The 17,718-nt window shown below is 39.1% G+C and overlaps 1 protein-coding gene across 2 annotated transcripts in view; it reads left to right on the top strand.

The window, feature by feature from the left end:
- The window catches only part of ankrd11 (ankyrin repeat domain 11), a 132,801-nt gene extending 116,149 nt beyond the window's left edge, over positions 1–16,652 (top strand). For both annotated transcript variants that reach the window (XM_078400844.1, XM_078400845.1), the window contains exons 10-13: positions 4,654–4,752; positions 6,753–6,896; positions 8,968–9,063; positions 10,730–16,652. In XM_078400844.1, coding sequence (XP_078256970.1) covers positions 4,654–4,752; positions 6,753–6,896; positions 8,968–9,063; positions 10,730–10,915 — 525 coding nt within the window. In that variant the 3' untranslated portion in view covers positions 10,916–16,652. The remainder of the gene's footprint in view (positions 1–4,653; positions 4,753–6,752; positions 6,897–8,967; positions 9,064–10,729) is intronic.
- Positions 16,653–17,718: the final 1,066 nt, after the last annotated feature.

Genomic DNA, 17,718 nt, shown 5'->3' with positions numbered 1-17,718 from the left:
TTAGTAGTGGTGAGGTCACTATGTTAAAGGAACATGCACTGATCTACATCCTTCCTCTTGGAAACAAAGTGACCACGGCTCATGCGCTAGGCTCAAACTACAAGCAGACTACTCGTACACACCGTACCGGACAGGCGGCCTGACCACTCTCCCAGAGCGGGTGCGCAACCCACCATCCCCTCCGGTCGAAGGGGCAGCATGAACGGGTGCGGGTACAGAGGCTGGGGAACCAGGGGAAGGAGGAGGACTGGGAAGCGATGCACGCGCAGGCGAGGGAGGGGAAGGTGGCTGGGGCGACTGCGGATGTACCGGAGCAGGAGGCACATCAGGCACCGCGGACTGGACGGGAGGTGAATACGGGATCGCGGGAGGCGGTGCAGGCTCGTTTACCAGCATCAGGTGCTGGCGGGTACGACGGTACACGGTGCCCTCCCACTTCTGACACCATGTAAAAGGATGTCACTCGTGAAATTGCACAATTAGATACAGAGTAATGCAGCTGCAGTGTGCCCAGATGGAAATCTGAGGTCTTGTTCCTCCAACCTGCATAAAACAGTGCCAAAGGTCACAGACAGATTCAAGGTGGGAGTGGGAATGTGAAAGTGGCAGGCATCCAGAAGCTCAAGCCGGAGCTTTAACTGGTGCTCACCACCACTGTCGTCGCTCACCTGGAGATCGTAGTGTTCTTCGAGCCACTTTGGTTTACGACCGCCGAACCCTCCTGTTGATCCGACCCTCCATCGTCGACTTCTTCAGTCCAGGTCCCGGACAAAGTTTCTTCCAGCGATCGCTCCTCGATCAACTCCCGGTAGATGTGCGGGCCCAGCCTTATATCCACCGCCGCACGCACCGCGCTAGGAGGCGGGGTAAACGCGCGGGAACATTCGAAAATTTAAAAAACCTCGCCCGCGCTCATCCAACAGCGGCCTACCTCGCCCAGCGCTGCGAAGTCGGACCTGGTCGACCTTACTGCTCCATCCACCGGCGCTCCCTCGAGCTCAGGTATGCCGCTCTTCGACTGATCATCCCGGTCCCTGGACTGCCGGCCCGTGGGCTCCCAGCAAGGCCATCTGTGAAGCGCAGCGGCGTGGTCTCCCTGAACCTCCGCCCGCTGGCGTGGGAGCCGCTACCAGACCGAAGCTCACCTGCTGTCCCTGCTAAAGTGGCCCTGATCAACGCAAGATCCCTACAGAACAAGACCTTCATCCTCAACGACTTCTTCATCACCCGTGGATTGGACTTCTTACTGCTCACAGAAACCTGGCTTAACCCTGGTGAGCTTGCTCCACTCGTGGAACTCTGTCCTGATAACTGTAACTTCTTCACCTCGCCTAGGCTCTCCGGACGCGGTGGGGGCTTAGCCACTGTGTTTAAGAAACATTTCAACTGCCGCCTCCTGAACGCTGATCATTTCTCCAGTTTCGAGGTGCAACTAATTAAAGTAGGCCTAGCCTATCCCCTCTTAATTGTTCTTGTGTATCGCCCACCAAAAATGCATAAGGACTTCATCACCCAATTTGCTGATCTGATTTCTCGCATTTTGCCCAAATTTGACCGGATCATGATTCTTGGTGACTTTAATATTCATGTTTGCTGTCCCACTAAGCCTCTTGTGAGTGAATTTATGCACCTGGTTGAGTCCTTCAATCTGACTCTTCACACCACGGGACCCACTCACAAGTTAGGCCATACTCTCGACCTAGTGTTATCGTCCGGATTCCCAATCAACAACATTGAAACTACTGAAGCCTGTCTATCGGACCACAGCGCTATCATTTTTGACGCATCTCTGCCTTTATCTCCCGCAAAATCTCATCTCCCTGTTCGCTACTCCCGCGACATAAATTCATTGACTGCCAGTAAATTCTCCGAGGCTCTCACAGCTGCCCCCAACATCTGCACTATTGAGGCCTCTCCCCCCCATCTCAGCACTGAGGATCTCGCCTCTTTATTTAATATCACTTGCTCTTCCATCCTGGATTTCAGAAAGGAGGTGGAAATGTGACAAGCTTCAAATTTCCTTCGAAATTCTGAGAAACAATCTTCTCAAATACCAGGAAGCAGTAAAGTCTGCTAGAGCACAATACTTCTCCGACCTTATTTCCAAAAACTCTCATAACTCCAAGGTCCTATTTAGAACAATTACCTCTGTCATATGTCCCGCCCCCAGTACCAGCTTAGTTGGGTCCCCTGCTAAGTGCGAAGAATTCGCTAAATTTTTCACCAACACAGTTGAGAACATTAGAATGAACATTTCCCCTCCCACCCGTGACTAGCTGTCTCACTAGTCTGTTCATCTAAATTGGACTGCTTCCAACCCGTCACTCTATCCTCCCTTGCAAAGCTTGTCTCCGCTATGAAACCAGCAACCTGCCCCCTTGATCCTGCCCCCACTGCCCTTCTGAAGGATGTCATTGCAATAGCCGGTCCCAGCATCCTCTCTATTATCAACAGTTCTCTGGCCACTGGCACTGTTCCAACCAGTTTCAAGCACGCGGTGGTCCAGCCCCTACTGAAAAAAACCTAACCTAGACCCCACCTTGCCTAGCAACTACAGACCCATTTCCAAACTGCCATTCCTGTCAAAAGTCCTTAAAAAGGCAATTCTAAACCAATTAGTGCCCTACCTGCACCAAAACACCATCCTGGAAAGTTTCCAGTCAGGTTTCAGAGCCCACCACAGCACAGAGTCTGCCTTGTTGAAGGTACACAACGAACTGCTTCTCGCCATCGACACCGGCGACTGTGCAATCCTGCTCCTTCTCGACCTCAGCGCAGCGTTCGATACAGTGGACCACACCATCCTTATTGACCGTCTCCGGTACGCGGTTGGCATTGATGGCACTGCCCTGAGCTGGTTCGCTTCGTACCTCAAAGATAGGAGTTTCGCCATCAACATAGGCAGTTATTCCTCTGCTCCAGCTAGCCTCTCCTGCGGAGTTCCACAAGGCTCCATCCTAGGCCCCATTCTCTTCTCTCTATACATGCTCCCCCTTGGCCAAATCATTCAAAGGCACAGCATTTCTTTCCACTGCTATGCCGATGACACTCAGCTTTACCTCCCCCTGAAACCCAACAACCAGTCAAATTTAAACAGCCTCTCACACTGCCTTGAGGACATAAAATGTTGGATGGCACAGAACTTCCTCCAATTAAATGAGAGCAAGTCTGAGGTCATCCTATTCGGCCCCCCCGACTCCATCAAATTGATAACAGGCAGTCTTGGAAGTCTATCCTGCCTAGTCAAACCGCATGTCAAAAGCCTCGGCATGATATTTGACTCTGCATTAAAATTTGATAAGCAAGTCAACGCTGTGGTAAAAGCCAGCTTCTTCCAACTTCGAACCATAGCTAAAATCAAACCTTTCCTCCAATTCGACGACACAGAAAAAATCATTCACGCTTTCATTTCCTCCCGCCTAGACTACTGCAACTCCCTATACACTGGGATCAGCCAATCTTCCCTGTCCCGCCTGCAACTGGTCCAAAACGCCGCAGCGAGACTCCTGACGGGTACCCGTAAAAGGGACCACATCACGCCGATTCTGGCCTCTCTCCACTGGCTCCCTGTACGGTACAGAATCAACTTCAAGCTCCTCCTATTCACGTATAAAGCCCTAAATGGACACCCCCCCCCCCCCCCCCCCACATCAAAAATCTTCTAACCCCCCTCTCTAACTCCAGGTCCCTCAGGTCGGCCGACTTGGGGCTGCTCACTATCCCGCGGTCTAGGCTTAAGCTCAGGGGTGACCGCGCTTTTGCGGTTGCAGCTCCTAGACTGTGGAACAGCATCCCTCTCCCCATCAGAACTGCCCCCCTCCATCGACTCCTTTAAGTCCAGGCTCAAAACCTATTTCTACTCCCTAGCGTTTGAGGCTCATTGAGGAGGCGCTGTGAACTGTTTGCGTGCTACTGTATGTTTCTTTTTTTTTTCCCATTGGAACCTAACCAGATGTACAGCACTTTGGTCAACGTGGGTTGTTTTTAAATGTGCTATACAAATAAAATTGACTTGACTTGACTTGACTTGAACCATTTTTAGTGAAATATTGAACAGAACTGGATTTGCTACTTTGTTAATACTCTGGAATTTACAGGAAAACTGAATGTCAAGTTATGGTAAATATGCTACATTATTCTATATTAGCCATGTGATAGACATCTGCTGAATTACCTGTAATTGCTATTGTTATGATTTAGATGTAGAATAAATTTATCTGATAAATCTTTTAATCTTTTTCTAAATAACACCATTTTGAGAAAACAAATTATACATGATGTATGACATTTGGTGTGATGCAGTTCCATTTTTCTGCATAGCTGAAGCTTAACGTTTAGGTAGACACAAAGTGGAGTAACTCAGCAGGACAGGCAGCATCTCTGGAGAGAACGAATGGGTGATGTTTTGGGTAAAGACCCTCTATCTTCCATTCCTTCTCTCCAGAGAAGCTGCCTGTCCCGCTGAGTTACTCCAGCATTTTGTGTCTACCTTTGTTTTAAACCAGCATCTGCAGTTCCTTCCTACGCAAACATTTAGGTTATATTTGAAAACATTTGGTAATATTTGTGGACTACTTTAAAAAAAATCTACTGTTTTCGTACTTGGATGTAGAAGTTTTGGGTTTTAAATAACTTATTGTTTCAATTTCTTAGATTGCACCACCGCCATCCTTGTGTGAGCCTTTGAAGGAGCTTTTCAGGCAGCAAGAGGCTGTGCGTGGCAAATTGCGTCTTCAACATAGCATTGAAAGGGTAAATTATATTCTTTTATATGATGTATGTGTATAGGCCATCGCTACCAATTTTGCATGCTGAAGAACAGAATTAACCCATTCCACAAACCATATTCTCTGTTTCTGAACTGCTCAGTTCATTATATTGCCTTCTATATGGTTCTCAATGGTGGCGCAGTGGTGGAGTTGCTGCCTGTCCCGCTGAGTTACTCCAGCACTAGAGACCTGGGTTCTATCCTGACCATGGGTGCTGCCTGTACAGAGTTTATACATTCTTTTCGTGATGTATTATATTATTTTTCATATTTCAGATACAGCGCGGAAACAGGCCTTTTCGGCCCACCAAGTCCGCACCGCCCAGTGATCCCCGCACACTAACACTATGCTACACACACTAGGGACAATTTTTACATTTACCCAATCAATTAACCTACCTACCTGTACGTCTTTGGAGTGTGGGAGGAAACCGAAGATCTCGGAGAAAACCCACGCAGGTCACGGGGAGAACGTACAAACTCCTTACAGTACAGCACCCGTAGTCAGGATCGAACCTGAGTCTCCGGCGCTGCATTCGCCGTAAAGCAGCAACTCTACCGCTGTGCTACCGTGCCGCCGTGTCTGGGTTTTCTCCAGGTGTTCTTGTTTATTCCCACTCTCCAAAGACATACAGGTTTGTAGGTTAATTGACTTCGGTATGATTGCAAAATTGTCCCTAGTGTGTGGAGGATGGTGTTAATGTGCAGGGATCATTGGTCGGCGCGGACTCAGTGGGCCAGAGATCATTGGTCTGCGCGATATCTCAAAATTAAACTGAGTCCATCTCACTTCCTCCCGCAACTTGCCACTCAAACCTACTCCTCATCCCACTTAAATTGGGGTGTTCCTAACAATTTAGTGGGCTCAAAAAGGCACAAGAATTGGACAAATCATAAACCTAAGATTCGTTCCTGTCTCAGCAACATATTCAGAGTTACTTCCTACCTGAAAACAGAACACGTATGGCAAGTGGATAAATGCTGCATTCTTAACCTTGCAAGAAGGAAGAGATGTATGGTTTCTAGTTGCATTGTTTCTTCAGCGTTATGGAGAATTGGTCCTTTAAGTTCTTTTTATTACTCTTAACACCTGCCTTGGTTCATTTGGAAGAAACTTTCTCCTCTTCTGAAGGTGGTGCCTTGAAGCTCCATTCTGGAACAAAAAGCACACAATTTAATATGTTGCTGAGAGAATAATGTATGTTTTGGGTGCTTTCTGCAAATGAGAGATTAAATTTAAAAAACAGTACATAACCCAGAAGTTCTAACCTATGTACAATTGCACCACCAAAATGGTGTATCTGAAATGTAAAATTCTCTGTTGTTTGTGCTACCAATTTTGAATGTTCAAGTACAGAAGAAATTATATAATTTTAGGTGTGTTCTTTTTGTGTTATTGCTATTTTTCATTGTCTGTTATTTTTTGTTCACAATTCATTCATTTGGCCTCTTTCCTCAACCTACCAACCATGCATTTTATTAAATGTGAAATATCTGTTTATTCAGATGAGAGTTTTTTTAAATATTCTGTTCAGATACATAGTACCAGCATCAAAAACTGATAAGTCCAGAGAAAAGATAAAATGCAAAATTATGATTCCCTGTTTCCTGCTATCTGTGTGCCTCAGTGCACACTCGGTCACCATGCTGAGAGCTTGAACGAATGACTTGTCCTGTGGACAGCCAGCACACTACACGTGTGATGCATTTACCATTGGAGGAAAGCTCAACGTGTTCTTCCGTTGAAATGATTTGTTTTAATATCTTTAATTGAATGAGTTGAGATCTACAAATCAGTATCTATAAAAATAAATTAGTCCCAGGGATTAAATAGGGATTTTCAGTTACATTTGTTGTTAACCGTATTAATTAATTCTTCTTCACATTTTTGGAGCTAGAATCTATAGGTTAGCTATTAACAGATTAATTGATAAATTATTTTTTTAAAGAGTTTGAGGCAAAGATTATTTTCTTTCATCATCAGGAAAAGCTAATAGTTTCATGTGAACAAGAAATTCTACGAGTGCATTGTCGAGCAGCAAGAACAATAGCAAACCAAGCAGTGCCATTCAGTGCTTGCACAATGTTGCTTGATTCTGAGGTGTACAACATGCCATCAGAAAATCAGGTCAGTAAACAAAATAAAGACTATTACTCTTTTTTAAATTTCTATTTTGTGACTTATTCTACTCATTGAAATTTCACTTTATAAATTGACATGTCTTCTCACTTGGTGTAGCATTTTGCATTATGAGCAAAAACTGAAATAATACTTTATATCCATAACAGTGTACTTTTGATCTTAATGATTTCTTTCTACTGGAACAATTGGCAATTTAAATCATTACAGTGCCCTCCATAATGTTTGGGACAAAGACCCATCATTTATTTATTTGCCTCTGTACTCCACAATTTGAGATTTGTAATAGAAAAAATCACATGTGGTTAAAGTGCACATGGTCAGATTTTATCAAAGGCCATTTTTATACATTTTGGTTTCACCATGTAGAAATTACAGCAGTGTTTACACATAGTCCCCCCATTTCAGGGCACCATAATGTTTGGGACACAGCAATGTCATGTAAATTAAAGTAGTCTTGTTTAGTATTTTGTTGCATATCCTTTGCATGCAATGACTGCTTGAAGTCTGCGATTCATGGACATCACCAGTTGCTGAGTGTCTTCTCTGGTGATGCTCTGCCAGGCCTGTAATGCAGCCATCTTTAGCTTATGCTTGTTTTGGGGGCTAGGCCCCTTCAGTTTTCTCTTCAGTATTAAAAGGCATACTGAATTGGGTTCAGATCGGGTGATTGATTTGGCCACTCAAGAATTTACCATTTTTTAGCTTTGAAAAACTCCTTTGTTGCTTTAGCAGTATGTTTGGGATCATTATCTTGCTGTAGAATGAACTGCCGGCCAATTGAGGCATTTATTTGAACTTGAGCAGATAGGATGTGTCTATACACTTCAGAATTCATTATGCTACTACCGTCGGCAGTTGTTTCATCAATGAAGATAAGTGGGCCAGTACCTTCAGCAGCCATACATGCCCAGGCCATAACACCCCCACCACCGTGTTTCACAGATGAGGTGGTATGCTTTGGATCTTGGGCAGTTCCTTCTGTCCTCCATACTTTGCTCTTGCCATCACTCAGATATAAGTTAATCTTCGTCTCATCTATCCACACAACCTTTTTCCGGAATTGTGGTTGCTCTTTCAAGTACTTCTTGGCAAACTGTAATCTGGCCATCCTATTTTTGCAGCCAACCAATAATTTGCATCTTGCAGTGTAGCCTCTGTATTTATGTTCATGTCTTCTGCGGACAGTGGTCAGTGACAAATCCACACCAGACTCCTGAATAGTGTTTCTAATCTGTCGGACAGGTATTTGGGGATTTTTCTTTATTATAGAGAGAATTCTTCTGTCATCAGCTGTGGAGCTCTTCCTTGGCCTGCCAGTCCCTTTGCGATTAGTAAGCTCACCATTGCTCTCTTTCTTCTTAATGATGTTCCAAACAATTGATTTTGGTAAGCCTAAGGTTTGGCTGGTGTCTCTAACAGTTTTATTCTTGTTTCTCAGTCTCATAATGACTTCTTTGATTTTCATTGGCACAACTTTGGTTCTCATGTTGATAAACAGCAATAAAAGTTTCCAAAGATGATGGAAAGTCTGGAGGAAAGACTAGGTGCTGAGAGCTCTCTTATACCTGCATTAAGGAGGCAATTAAAAACACATGAGCAATTACAAACACCTGTGAAGCCATGTGTCCCAAACATTATGGTGTCTTGAAATGGGGGGACTATGTATAAACACAGCTGTAATTTCTACATGGTGAAACCAAAATGTATAAAAATGGCCTTTAATAAAATCTGACAATGTGCACTTTAACCACATGCGATTTTCTATTGCAAATCTCAAATTGTGGAGCACAGAGGCAAATAAATAAATGATATGTCTTTGTCCCAAACATTATGGAGGGCACTAAGTATAACTGAATATTGAGGTACAAGGATCTCAGTCTGAAGGGTCTCGACACAAAACATCACCTATCCATCTTCTCCAGAGATGCTGCCTGATCCGCTTAGTTACACCAGCACTTTGTATCTTTAACAGAATATTGTCTATTGAACGTTTTATCATTAATTCATGAACTAAATATTCCCTGGCTTCTGTAATTTTTCTGGTGCTTTCATATAGGGGGATGAAAATAAGACATCAGTGAGGGATCGATTTAATGCCCGACAGTTTATTTCATGGCTACAGGATGTCGATGATAAATATGACCGAATGAAGGTAACTATTTTTGTGCTGTATAATATACCATGATTTTTGGAAATAAGTACAAAAAAATTACAAAATTAGTTGGACCATATGATTTCAAATACTGATTTCTACAAATGTACCTTTGGTATTTTTTAAATCTTTATAATGTAAAGCCATCAGTAAAATCTGCAAAAACAATTTATGCAAAAATGACCTCGTTCTATGCTTTTTAAGTCCGCAAATCTACAGCTGGTCCTTGTGAACATTTAACATTTTAAGCACACTACAATTTGAAGTGGGGTTTTAGCTTGTTGAACAAAGAAAATTGATTTGATTAAGATTTATGCTCAATGACCATCAGAAGAAGGTATGATGCACAATGCTGGCATTCAATTACAAATGTTTCATTTATTTATGAATTTTAAGGTTGATAATATAGCATCAATTGCAACATAAAAAATTGAATTTATGCAACATATAATGTAACTTTCTATTCTCTTCAATGAGTATTCTCATGTTAGTTACACTAGTAGGTTTCTCTGACTTTAGAAATCCTTAATACACCAGTCGATTAGATAGTACAGAATAATCATTTTGGAATTAAGAATTCTAAACTCAATTAAATAACTTCTACAGAAAGTTATTTAAATAAATGAAGAATTAAATGCATACCTGTTGAAAACAACACAATAAAGAAAATTAAGTGGTGTTAGATCACTCTAAATAAAGAATGGTTAATTTGTAATAATCCTTTTTAAATATTCAGCATTCTACGGATGGAGGGGGTTATTTGTACATAATCTCATATTCTTTATTACAACCTTTAATCTGGACCAGCCTAATCACCTAGTCCGAATTTGATAAATTCATCAAATCAACTGAACAAATGAAAATTTGATTCACATGCCTTGGTTATTTTATGTCCTGATGTACTAACTCAGTTCCACAACAGTGCTGCAACTAATCCCTGCATTAGTGGGTCATAAGATAGCTCTTGAAAGCTAGTGACTACTAAACAAAAGACTTTTATTCAATTTTCAGCCATTGATTTGAGAAATATATTTGCATTAGTGAAGGCAACCATACAGATATATAGAATTTGTGATTTACGCCCCTAAAATGAAGGTAAATATTGAAAAACCTTTTTGTTTTCAAGCATTAACTTTGGGAAGAGTTGTATTTTTAAAGGTGTTCAATTTATAAAGAACATGGAGCATTGCTATGGCATTATCAATTTGGAGGGGGGCAAGTTTGATCCTTGCTTCACTCACATTTCCAGAATGAACTGGGAAGCATACAGATGAAATTTGTTATTTCTCTGAAAGATGAAAGGGGGAATACAAAAGCATTGCAAGTGAAATGTTGATGGTATGTTTCCTTGCAAATGACCAAAAAGATTATTCTGATTGTTTGGGGAACCCATCGGGGAAACCTCCCCTGTTTACAGAGCAAACATGTGAAACTCAGCTGGACAAAAATATGTTGAAAGCAAGCTAATAAAATACTTCATTGGAGGTTAAAAGTCCACCACTAAATAACTTACCAGGAAAATAATGCAGTTATGATTGAACGATTAATTCCAATGCAGTTTATTATAGCCAAGATTCTATTTTCAAATAATGACAAGATGGGATGAACTTCCTTTTGCTGAAAAATATTTAGTTACTAATTCTTTGAATATTTTTTTCCTTGACAGACCTGTTTGCTAATGCGGCAGCAGCATGAAGCAGCTGCATTGAATGCAGTACAACGAATGGAATGGCAGCTAAAAGTGCAGGAGCTTGACCCAGCTGGACACAAGTCCCTGTGTGTCACTGAGGTCCCTTCCTTCTATGTGCCAATGGTGGATGTGAATGATGACTTTGTGCTTCTGCCAGCATGACGGTGATAGCATGTGGTTGATAACCGTTTGTGGCACAAGTGGGATACTTCCCAAAGGAACATTAGTTTAAGGTTTTTTTTCTTTAAAATCCTTAAGTGCTGCTTGCTAATGATTCCCTGTTTCATGAGGAGGAAGCATCATTGAAACTATAATTGCACTTTTCACAGATTTTAGATATCACTTCTGCAGGGAAGAAGGATGTCAAGACAGGTCGTGGTTCAGATATAATGAAACTTAAGCAATTACAGCCTGCACACCAACCGGAAAGCTGCAGGCCAAAGGTTGTGTGCCCACATTGAAGTGCAGAACAGTAGGACTCAGCATAACTGGTAACTGCCATCACAATGCCCTTGATCATGTACTTTTTTTTGCGATAGGAAGGCAATGACAATTTAGTGATGTATGTTGGCATTAACAATAATTTTAGCTTCACTTTAAAGATTTGTTGGAAAATGAGTAACAGTATTGCATATATCTGTTTATTAACAGACACGTTGAATTGGGTGATCAAATGTGTATAGTGTGGTCAAACTTCATTGATCAGGGTTATCAGGTCACAAGTTGAACTTTTAAGTACATTCTGAATTATTATAAGACAAACTGGTAAGATTTTGGAGCTTTAAGTCATTTTATTTTAGAAAAAAATAATATTCAGCCTATTATACCCAAATGGCTTTTACATGAACTGTGAATACAACAGTGGTCATGAGACTCAGACTCTACTGCAATCTGTACTGTTGCAAACGAGTAAGTCCAGACAAACCCTGTTGAAGCACAGTTTTATTTTGGTAGGGCCACTGAGTGTGTTTTACTTCTTTTCTCTTTCCCCACCCATCCCGTTATTTTTTTGGGGCATTCATTGCTTCTCAAGTAGAGAGCACCACTTGACACTACAGAGCCAATACTAAATGGGGTTTTTTAAGGAATCCCTTAAATTCTGTACAGTTTTTTATACACATTAACCAATGTACTGTGATGGCAATGGCTGCCTTTAGATAATTTATGTTGCCACACATTACTGCACAGTTGTAAATAAGTACTCAAACTGTAATATCATTCTTCAGAGCTAAATGTAAAAAAATCCTCAAATGTACAGGTTTTTTTTAGATGGCACTTTCATTTCAATTTGGGAAAATGGGCCAAATAAATTGAAATGCTCATTGTTTTATTGCTTAATCTTGGAAAGTCACATTTTCGCAGTGGAATCGATTTTTGTTTTGGCTGCAAAAAAATGTATTTGGTTACTTAAAATTTTATACCTATTTGCTAGTGTGGAGTAGCTCCTTCAACTTTTTATTATTCAATTGTGTAGTTGATTTGCTAAATCTTTTCATGTTTACATAAAGGTAAAACTACTGCACAGTAAATTTAAAAGGAAGCACTGATTCTGATTCAGTATACAAATTACTTTGAGGACAAATGCCATGTTAGTTTACTTGTGAAAAGTAGGCATTGGGCATTTGTAATGCCACTTCTGCCTTTTGAGACGTGTAGAATATTTGGTTTGTATTCATACCCAATAGTAAATTTGTCACTATTTAGGCCATTTACACTTTTGTTTATTGCTGTTTACAGAATAAATATCGAGAAATCAGAATACCAGTCCTAGTTAAAATGCTCTCTAAAACAATGGTAAATGGTGTTTTTTTCCCTTGGAAATTTTATTGACACTAAACTGTATCATCAAGAAGCATTATTTTTAAAAAACTAGAACAAGTGTGCAGTTATTTGGTAAATTACTATCAGCATTCTTCAAAGACATATCTCTATTTGCTGATATCAATAGGAATTCAAACATTAAAATGGGGCACAATTTCAGACAGCTGATGGCAACGTAAAATTCTTCAGATTTTTGGCTTTCATTAGGTAAAAATTGTCTTCTGACTCAGGTTAAATGACTTGTTCCCATCCAAATCTAAAAATAATCTTGCATTCTTCACACCCTGTGAATTCTTGAATGGAATTATAACAGCCAGATCGTAAATCTTAATCTTACAAACTGGTAAAAGGCAAGTTTAGGATGAAAATAAAAAAGCACTTTCTGATGCAAAGAGCGATCAATAGCTGGATTGTTTTAATGGTTAAAACAGAAGAGGCAAAATCCATAGATGTTGGTCAGTGAAGAATATGTTTCTATGAAGCACAAGCTAGGTTGGACCCTCTCATCTAGTCACTTGGCATTAAATATCTAAATATAAGATTTCACAGAATAGTGTTGTATAAAATCACCAGGCCTACTTCTCAAATTCTGACTCCACTGAATCCACAATTGAGTGGGCTTTCTTTTGCAATTAAACTAAATATTTACGATAGAAATTAAAATGTGTATCCAATAAGAAGTTTGAAGAACAGCTTAATGTTCATTCAAAAGTACTCGACAACTATATAAAATAGCAAAGCAACTATCAGATATATGTTGTCCTCCATTAAGTTCACCACTGCTGCTACTGCACTGTTATACAATAGCTGTAGGCTGTTTTATTACAGTTGCATTTTAATTATCGTAATTGTTTTTAAATAGGTGAGCTAACATTATAATCAGTGGGTTCATGACTATTTTTCAACTGTTGCAAAAGTGTACCAAGACACCAATTATCCTTCACATATTTAAATTGCATTTATTCTTTTAAAAATCTGTTTGATATTTTGCAGATTTCAAGACTGGCCAATTATTTCAGTTTATTCAAAGTGAAGAGTAGCACATTCTATGGCGTTTTGTTAATGTTTTAAGTCATAGCAGTTTAATCATTCAGTTTTGTAGAAGACAGAATCCTCAAAGGTGCTCACATTATGGTAACTTAATATGGACCTGGTTATTTCTGTCAAAGGATCCTTTAATGGAAAGCTGCATTGAGCGCTATGCACATTGGCTTTTTGGTATGCGGTATTGTAAATTCCAACCTTTTTAGGTTTAGCAAGGGCATTATTTTATTTCTTACTATGAAAATAGTACAATTATGTGTTTTGAACTACCTGATTACTATGATGGCTCATTGGTAAGTTTTCAGAAACCTACATATGCAGAATGTCCTTCAGTTGGTGCCTGGAAATTGTTGAAATTTTATCTGGGTAATTATTATTGAATAGAAAAATGAATATAAAAGTTCAGCAAAAAAATCTGATTGTTTACACTAACTTCAGAGTCCGGTTCCTGTTCTGTACTGTATTTTGATTAGTTGTACTATTTTTTGGAGAGTAAATGTATTGTAAATCAGGCACACGTTTTCTTTGTAATGTTAGCAGTTGAACTGCGTGCATTGTATACCATTTTTGTCAACTGGATCTTTGAAGGTAGGGCTCAAACAGTGGAGATATATCCATATTTAATTACTAACAAACAGATGAATGATACTCAATAGACTGACGATTTATTAAAATATCTTTTATAGCCATGGGATGCAGTGCAACTAAACTAAGGGTTGCAGGACTTCAGTAAATATTGGTCTGATTGTGACATTTCCATAATTTGTGGTATTCCCATACCAGTCCCAGAAAAATGCATCTGATGAATGACTCCAGATTGTGGATCAAATAATTGGTCAATCCCACAATATTTAATTTAGCAATGTTTAGATTTATGTATGCTTCACTACTTACCCTTTTTCTAAATAATCTTTCCCTTTTTGAGGAGTTGAGTATGTGTCAAAGATTTAATAGCGTAGTGCCTAAAATCCAGCACTTTTTTTTGGCATCACCTCTTTTTAAAAAAAACACACTATTTTATTGCTTGCTTACAAACTGACAGAATTTGCAGGAATCTGGCAAGTTAATTCACATATCAGCCACTACTTATTGCAGAAACCTGAAATAGCTCCTTTAGTGTTCCTTCCTGTTTCCCTATGAACAGTTGAACTTTCCTAAGAAGAATGTGTCTCCCCCCCCCCCCTTCCTTCTGGTGTGCACTGTATTCCATTTTGGAATTATCTAACAATTTGTGACATTCTTAAATCTGAAGTCTTTTGTACCATTGGTCTGTGAATATTGCATGCAGTGTCACAGTGCTTGTAGGGAATGTATAATGTCACTATCACAATAATATATTTAAGGTTGGGCACAGAATGAGAATGATGCAATGTAACAAAGAATAATTACAAAATTTATGCTAATTACAAAAATTGTTTGAGCCCTACTATATCACTAAAATGATACCTGTTCATAAAGAATGGAAAATTGTTCCTTGCAGAGATGTGCAAAAAGCTTGTATTTCCTGTCATGGTCACTCAGTTTTAAACAATGGGTCTCTGTCACGGTACTGCCATTTTCCTATTACAAAAGGCAATATTCAAAAGGATTTTACTATTTTATCTTGATTTAAGAAAGGTAAAGTGAGAAATACCACTATCATATTCAACTAAGCTGTAGTATTACTTTCTTTATTCATTACCTTAATTTTCCCATAATTATTAGCTATTCCCCTCATAATAGATTATATAAGCTTAAGTAAAATTTCAAGTCCTATTTATATCCGTGCCTATAGTTGCAAGATCACATTTAAAACAACTATTTTTGACATTTAAATACAAAATAAACATGCATTCTGTTGCAGTGGTCTATTGCGAATTGTTCAAATCCTAGTAGTTGCAATAACGTGGGTTATAGACTGAAGAATGGCATTAATTATTTTATGTTGCAGGAAGTTTGAAGTCAGTTTGGTATAAAATTAAAAAGCAAGGTGGAAAGATTTTTGGTTGTTTTAATGTTACCACTTTCTGGTATCTCATGATCGCTTCTGAGAATTACTGAATCATTACAGAAAGAAATAATGAATCTTCTGTGATATTACAAAACACTAATATTTTTGTCTGTATTTATATAAGCAACTTAAGTTTTGTAAATGTGTGGATTGCAGAGCCATATGTGTATGTATCCTTCAAAACCAGCAAATGTCACAAAGTTGTTAATATCACCTATAGACAATGGATAAACAGCTTTAGAAATATTTTTTTAAATGTAAAATTAGAATATTATATTCTTTACTTGGCCCCTCAAAATTAGGACCTGGTTCCAAGCTTAAAGAACACTACTAGAGTACTTTGAAATTTAAAAAAAGCCCAGCACTGTGTCAATTACCCAGACTAATATTTTAAGGTGACCAACAATGATAGTCCAAAAATTTTGCACACCTCGAAGCAAAGGGCGATAAACCTTTTTTTTCTTATTCTGACATCTGTGGTATATGGAGTGAAGTCTCAGATGTGTAAATGTTCTTGCATCTATATGAGACCTTGTACATAACTGTAAATAATATTAAGTTCACACTCTCCTCTTTGTAATAGTAAACTGTGTAGAATGTTTTTTTTTTTTAAAGAAAGCAGTGGCAAACATGCCATCGGTGATGTAACGATGTAATTTTTTTGTACAATTTAGGTTACGTGTACATATTGTTTGGCAGTGCGCTGCTGCAGTACTGTCACTAGCTGTATGAGTTCTTGCAAAACAAATGTTATTTTCTACAGTTGCATGTACAGAGAGAAGAGAGATACTGTTGTCCCTCAAAAATTATGTTCGTAAATAAATGAAAATAAATCAGTGTTGCGACTATTTTCGTTTGATCTGCCTTTCCCATCTTTTTCACTTAACGTCCCCCCTAATTTTTTTTCTCCTTTGCCCTGTTTTAACCAGTCTATTTTTTAAAGAATTAACTCAAAATAGTTGAATGCCTAAGAGTTTCTAATCTGCAAGCTGTTTATTAGATTGATAAATCTTGAAACTGATACTTGGTAGACTGCTTAAACTCTTCAAGTGAAAACACAACATACTGGAGGTATTTGGCAGGTCAGGCAGCTTCAAGGGGAAAAGGCAGTGATTTAAAGTATTAAATCTATTTTCCATTCCACAGATACAACCACAGAAGTAATCCCAGCTTTATCTTTTCATTTCAAATTATCAACAACTATTATTTTTTGTTTTTAAATGTATTACATTTTGTAGCCCTTTTATTGGTACCAGCCTTATAAATGTACTCACACAGAGACTACAAATGCTGGAGCCTTGAACCAAAATGAACTGCTGGAAGAACTCAGTGGGCTTGGCAGCATCAGTGGAAAGATGATCAGACCATGTTTTGAGACCTGAAACATCACCTGTCCAGTTCCTTCCACAGATGCTCAATCTGCTGAGTTTGTGCAGCGGTTTTTTGTCTATGTACAATTGGAGCACTGGAAATTAAAATTGTAAATGGATCATGTAAGGAATGATGTACGTGCAATTTCTTTATTAGTATAATATTTCTGCTTTCAGTGGAACAGTTCTATCAAAATTTGTTGTAATTATCTTTTTTGAAATTGGAATTTGCATTAGAAAGAAGTTAAAGTTGACATAGACTTAAGAATTAACAAAATAATTCAGTTCAATAACAAAAGAGCCTATTGATTTTAATACCCAATAGGATTATTTAACAACTTTCTAGAAAATCTTAGGCAGATTTCATATCGTGCAATTAAATTTAGAGTGTATAACTCGGAATGGAGAGAGTTGTTTCTTTGTTGAGGAGTATTTGCTGTTGGTGAGGCAACATTTATTGCCCTGATTTTTTTTTAAAATCATGATGTATTGCAATCCTTATGCTGGTGAAACTTTAAAATTGCTCAGCCAAAATGTTGACAAATGATGACGAGGAGTGGAGATTAGAATTGGTGGTGCCAAGTTTATAGATGCAGCTAACTTTTTAACTGATAAATTACAAATCATAATAAACTCATTGTTCAATTAAATTTAACTCGCCCATTGCTTCAATTTTATAATGCTGTGCTAGGGGATGGGAAAGCTGCTGAAATACAACCTGGATTAAATTATGACCAGGA

This window comes from Rhinoraja longicauda, chromosome 6 (assembly GCF_053455715.1).
Source record: "Rhinoraja longicauda isolate Sanriku21f chromosome 6, sRhiLon1.1, whole genome shotgun sequence".
NCBI lineage: Eukaryota > Metazoa > Chordata > Chondrichthyes > Rajiformes > Arhynchobatidae > Rhinoraja > Rhinoraja longicauda.
Note: the sequence above shows the minus strand (reverse complement) of the source record. Positions and strands in the feature narration are given on the sequence as shown.